Genomic DNA, 5,473 nt, shown 5'->3' with positions numbered 1-5,473 from the left:
TTGTGCTTTCTCTGTTCAGTGTGTGCTGGGAGGTGAGAAGACAGGTCTGGCAGCAGGTGAGCAGCTCCACGTGGCTTCTGAGGGACCCTAAGAGAGCTCTCTGTGTTCCGTGGCTCCTGCAGCCAGAGGTAAGAGAGTTGGGTTGGGAAATGAACCTGTAGGGCAGGAGAATGGGATTTCTCATTATCCCAGTTCTGTTTCCAAACTGCAGCCAGGACTACACTCAGGACCACTTTTGTCTGTGTGTCTGTGTTTAATTCTGATGAAAAGGTATGCTTTATTGCAACTGCATTTTGACTGAGAAACTTGGAATAGCTTTGGGAAGTATGTACTTAATCAGACTGAGAAAGCCACGTACTTTCATTTTGCAGACACCAGTCCCTGTGATGGGCTCGTTTGATGCAAGGCAGCAATGTAATTTCAAATGTCAAAATGTTAAAAGAAAAATTATTTTCCAAATAACTTTCCCCACCCGTGTGTTGCATTCCCTAAAACATTACTTGCTGTATTTCAAGATTCTCAAACTAGATTTTAAATGGAAGTACCATCAAGAAGGGTAAGGTTTTCTGCCCTTTATCCCTCTGCTGTCCCACTAGTAAAGAGCACAGCAGCCTCTGTAGCTCTCTCTGATGGGGACATCTGTGTCAGTATGAATGCAACGCAAACCATGGCCTCAGGTTTGTGCTTGATTGGGTCTGTAACTAATAACAAATGGCACCACAAGAAGGTGCTTTTCTGTTCGGTTTGGCTGAGGTTATTTTCTTTTATTTGTTAATTTGTACAATCCGCGTGAGCCCCAGACATTATGCACATGAATGCAACTCTTCATGTCTGCAACTCTTCATACCTGCTCTCCTGCTTAGCCTTCCTGGTGCAATGGAGGACAAGTCAAACCAGACATCAGGACAGAGCAAAGATGTGCAGAGCTCCCAAACACCAGGAGAGCCTCCTGTCAACTTTATGCACATCAAGCTGGAGGAGAATGAGCCCATAGACTTCAGGACCAAGGATTTTATCCTGAAAAAAGCCAGAGAGGTCTGCAAATGCAATCATCAGACCATCATCACCTTCTTCTGCCAGCTGTTCCCAGTGCTAGACTGGCTTCCCCGTTACAACATCAAGACGCAGTTGCTTGGGGATGTCATATCTGGGCTCCTGGTGGGGATAGTCGCCATCCCTCAGTCCATCTCATACTCCCTGTTAGCCAACCAGGATCCCATCTATGGAATCTACACAAACTTCTTCTGCAGTATCATCTATGTCGCTATGGCCACTTCACGCCACAACTTCGTGGGATCCTTCGGTGTCCTCTGCCTGATGATTGGGCAGTCTGTGAATCGGCACCTGCAGCTAGCAGGGTACGACGACAACACTGGCTCTCTGCTGGTGGGCAATGCCACCTCCTCCAGTAATGGGACGGGTACCTGTGACAGGAGCTGCTACGCCATCACTGTGGCCCTTTCCTTGAGCTTTCTGGTCGGTCTTTACCAGGTACAAACGTTCACTGTTGTGCAGTTTCCTTGCTAGGAACTTCTTAGGGCTTAACAACTCTAAGCTCCAGTCTCACTTCAGACTTAAAAATCATGAGATCCCTTTCGTAAATGCAACTAGAGCCTGACACCTTTAGCCAGCTGCAGTGATTTGAAAACCCCGAACACGGCTGAATTTAAGGTTTTGCTTCCCCCATGTGATCGGTCCTTGAATGTGTCTGAAACATGCGTAGAATCAAACACAGCAGGGGAAATAAAGGGAACTGCGAGCCACCTTCCCATCACTTTGGTTCTGGACCTGAGCTGACTGCTCTGCAGGTCAGAAGCAGTCAGGGCAAGAAGGAACAGCTGTCACAGACTCTGCCATCAGCAGGGGCTCCTTTAATGGCTATGTCACCGTGGCTCGGGCCTGGCTGTTAGTAGACAATTTCAGGTCTTCTCACTGGAACAACTAAAATCACTACATCACACTATTCTCATGCCACTGAGATGCTAATAACTGCTTTGATCTGTCTGCTCCCTGGATTTTCAGTATTAACTATGCACCCTTATTGCTTGAAAGGACACAGCAATGGGGATCTTGTAGAAAGCACTTGTATGGCATCTCTCACCACAGACGAGTCTGGGTAGCAGTCTTTAGTATTTAACGCACCACATTATCTACCTAAGACAAAAACCTGGGTCTCACACTGAATGCTCAGCAGACAGAATAGCTAGATATGCTGAAGTAGAAGCAAATTGACATAAATTTCCAGCCACCTCTTCTAGCCTTTCTCATGGATGCTAATGATATGGCTGTCTTGCTTTTCAGATCCTGCTGGGGATTTTACAGCTGGGCTTTGTGTCTGTCTACCTGTCAGAACCTCTCCTCAGTGGCTTTGTGGCTGGCTCCAGCCTCACCATCATCACCTCCCAGATGAAGTACCTCCTTGGGCTGAATATTCCCCGCCACGAAGGGGTGGGGTCCTTCATCCTGACATGGGTGGATCTTTTCAGGTACATCCAAAACACCAATATCTGTGACCTGGTCACCAGCCTGGTTGCTTTGGCCATCATAATACCTGTCAAAATGATCAACGATCGGTACAAGGACAAGATGAAGGCCCCATTCCCTGTAGAGCTGCTCGTGGTCATCATAGCCACAGTAGTATCTTACTACTTCAACTTTGAAGAGCGATACAAGTCTTCAGTTTGTGGGGCCATCCCCACCGGCTTCAGGAAACCCACCCTACCAGATACAAAGCTGTTTTCCAGCCTGGCAGTTGATGCTCTGCCTATTGCTATTATAGGCTTTGCTATGACGGTCTCCCTGGCGGAAATCTTTGGCAAAAAGCATGGCTATGCTGTCCGTGCCAACCAAGAGATGATCGCCATTGGCATGTGCAACCTGGTCCCATCTTTCTTCTACTGCTTTGCTAGCTCTGCAGCCTTGACCAAGACTTTGCTGAAGGAGTCCACAGGGACCCAAACGCAGCTCTCTAGCCTGGTCACCTCCCTGGTGCTGCTGCTGGTGTTGCTGTGGATCGCTCCGCTCTTCTACTCTCTGCAAACTGCCATCCTGGGGGTGGTCACCATTGTCAACCTGCGGGGGGGCCTGAGGACATTTTGTGAAACCCCACGCATGTGGCAGCTCAGCAAACTGGACACGGTGGTGTGGTGGACAACCATGCTGGCCTCCACGCTGATCACCACAGAGATAGGGCTCCTCGTGGGTGTCTGCTTTGCTCTGCTCTGCGTCATCTTCCGCACACAGAGACCCAGGGCTGCACTCCTGGGCAAGGTCAGCAACACGGAAATCTACGAAGACCAGGCTGCTTACAAGCAGCTCAGCAGTATTGCCAACATCAAAATCTTCCGCTTTGAGTCGTCCCTTTACTATGCCAACAAAGACTATTTCAAGACTGCTCTCTACCAGAAAACTGGGGTCAATCCTGTCCTGCTGGCTGCCAGGCATCACAGGGCAGAGACCCAGGCAAAAGCGGACACAGGCAACAGGAAGAGCATTTTTAACACCGTGTTTGGTTGCCTGAAATCTTCCAAGAAACGTGTGGAGAAATCACCCACAGACGCCTGCCTGCCCTCCCTAGATATGCACACTCTAGTCATTGACTGCGGGGCTATGCAGTTCATAGATACCGCGGGTCTCTCCGTGCTGAAAGAGACGCACAGTGACTACCAGGAGCTCGGCGTCCAGGTGCTCCTGGCCAACTGCAACCTCCTCCTCCGCCGCCGGCTGCGGGATGGAGGCTGGGCTGCTGGGGCACACGGTGGCCAGCCGGCTTTCCACAGCGTGCACCACGCGGTGCAGTTTGCACAGCAGTGGTACCACGAGCAGCAGGAGAGCAAGGAGAGAAGGGATGCTGCCCTGGACCCTGAGGACCTGAGCGTCCAAGCGTCTCTGTAGAGCTGCACGTGAGGAATGATTTCCGATGAGGTGGGCTTCACTGCAATTGTAGGGTTTTTTTTTTTTTTTTTTTTTTTTGCAAGCAGAGCACTGAAAAAGACTTTAATGAACTGTTAGCAGCAAACACGGAGTAAACAGACAGGGGAAGCGCGGATTTCAAGGCAGATGGCCAATAATCTGAGAGGCATTTCAAGGTCAGCCGCGTCGATAAAAAGCCTGGGTGGCTTCCCCTCTATGGAAAGGGCTGCGGCAGCGATAGGCGGCACGCAGCCACGCGGAACCACCGGGGCTTCCCCGCTCGCTGCTGCCGCTGCTGCCGCTGCTGCGGTTCCGGACCCGCGTGGGCGCTGGGGGGCGCGAGTGAGCCGCGCCGGCGCTGCGGCGGGGAGCGGGGCTGGGCTGGCAGCGGTGTGCGGCCACCGGCTGTGGGCGGCCCGGCCTTGGTGCAGGGAGAAGGAAAGCGCAGGAGTGTAGGTTCTTAAAAGGTGGCTGAATTTGGAGCAGTACGGATTCAAAGTTCAAACTTCCCGTTGTTCAGACACCCTCCAAAACAATAACGGTGTTCTCCAAACCCAGCGCCAAGGAAATGTCACTCTATAGAGCCGGCTGAGGAGCATTCCCAAATGCAACGGGAGCTCATTATGGGGAGTTTCCTTCTGTGTGCAGCTCCAGCGCCCAGACAGAATGAAACTGGAAAATGAGGATGCAAGAATCCCCTCCAGGGGTGCTCTCACAAAAATTGCACTATAGGGAAATCCATACCCCAAGGCTCTGGTGCTCCCCAGCCAAACCAGGACCAAGAACCAGCATGGCCCCCTCTGCTTCACACATGGCCCACATTCCTTTGCGCCACCTTTATTTTGGATAATCCTTCTCTCCTCTGCATCCACTCTGAGTCAATGTGGGGAGTAGATTGCAGAGGAACGGTTCTGTTCAAACATCTCATGGCAGAGAACATAACAATCCCGTAAGAGGCCACAAAACAAACACTGTAGAGAATAGGACAGGGCAGGATAGAATCATTTGAATTGGAAGGAACCATTAAAGGCCATCTGGTCCAACTCCCTGCAATGAACACAGCTCCTTTAGTGCTCAGAGCCCCTTCAGCCTAACCATGGGTATCACAGGGTATCTATCTCCTCTCTGGGCAATCCATGCCAGTGCCTCTTCTCCCTTATTTTAAAAAAATTCTTCTTTATATCCAATCTAAATCTCCCCTCTTTTAGTTTGAAACCGTTTCCCCTTGTTCTATCACAGCAAACCTTGCTAAGGATTCTGTCCCCTCCTTTCCTACAGCCTTCCTTTAGATTCTGAAAGGTCTCCTCAAAGCCAGCAACAGCAAAACACTTCCCTTAAAAACAAGTTTCAGAAAACTGCAGGGAGTTTGTTCAGCTGACAGCCCTTGCTCCATCTGCACCGTACATGCTGCATGTTTAATACAACGCTGTTCCCCTGAGCACGTCTAGGAAGCCATCAGCACTGGAGCTGCCACATCTGACAGCTACTTGGAGGCCCAGTGATGGAGACTTGTAAATAAAGTGCATGGAAAAGGAAAGGCTCTGCTCGGGAAAATATTTTC

The 5,473-nt window shown here is 50.4% G+C and overlaps 1 protein-coding gene across 1 annotated transcript; it reads left to right on the top strand.

Annotated features, from left to right (window-relative positions):
- Nucleotides 1-498: 498 nt before the first annotated feature.
- On the top strand, nt 499-3,927 carry LOC116231898 (sulfate transporter-like). The gene is made up of 2 exons (XM_031597909.2): nt 499-1,491; nt 2,302-3,927. The coding sequence occupies exons 1-2, from the start codon at nt 712-714 to the stop codon at nt 3,892-3,894; spliced, it is 2,373 nt and encodes a 790-aa protein (XP_031453769.2). The 5' UTR covers nt 499-711; the 3' UTR covers nt 3,895-3,927.
- The last annotated feature ends 1,546 nt before the right edge of the window (nt 3,928-5,473 follow it).

This window comes from Phasianus colchicus, chromosome 15 (genome assembly GCF_987193195.1).
Source record: "Phasianus colchicus chromosome 15, bPhaCol1.hap1.1, whole genome shotgun sequence".
Classification (NCBI taxonomy): domain Eukaryota; kingdom Metazoa; phylum Chordata; class Aves; order Galliformes; family Phasianidae; genus Phasianus; species Phasianus colchicus.
The sequence above is the reverse complement of the archived record's forward strand: the minus strand, read 5'-3'. Positions and strand labels throughout refer to the sequence as shown.

What these genes read in the sequence shown, in the direction of transcription:
- LOC116231898 (XM_031597909.2), top strand. Translation starts at nt 712, where the DNA reads ATGGCACCACAAGAAGGTGCTTTTCTGTTCGGTTTGGCTGAGGTTATT. An exon ending in TTCTGGTCGGTCTTTACCAG is followed by an intron (nt 1,492 to 2,301) that starts GTACAAACGTTC and finishes CTTGCTTTTCAG; the next exon opens with ATCCTGCTGGGGATTTTACA.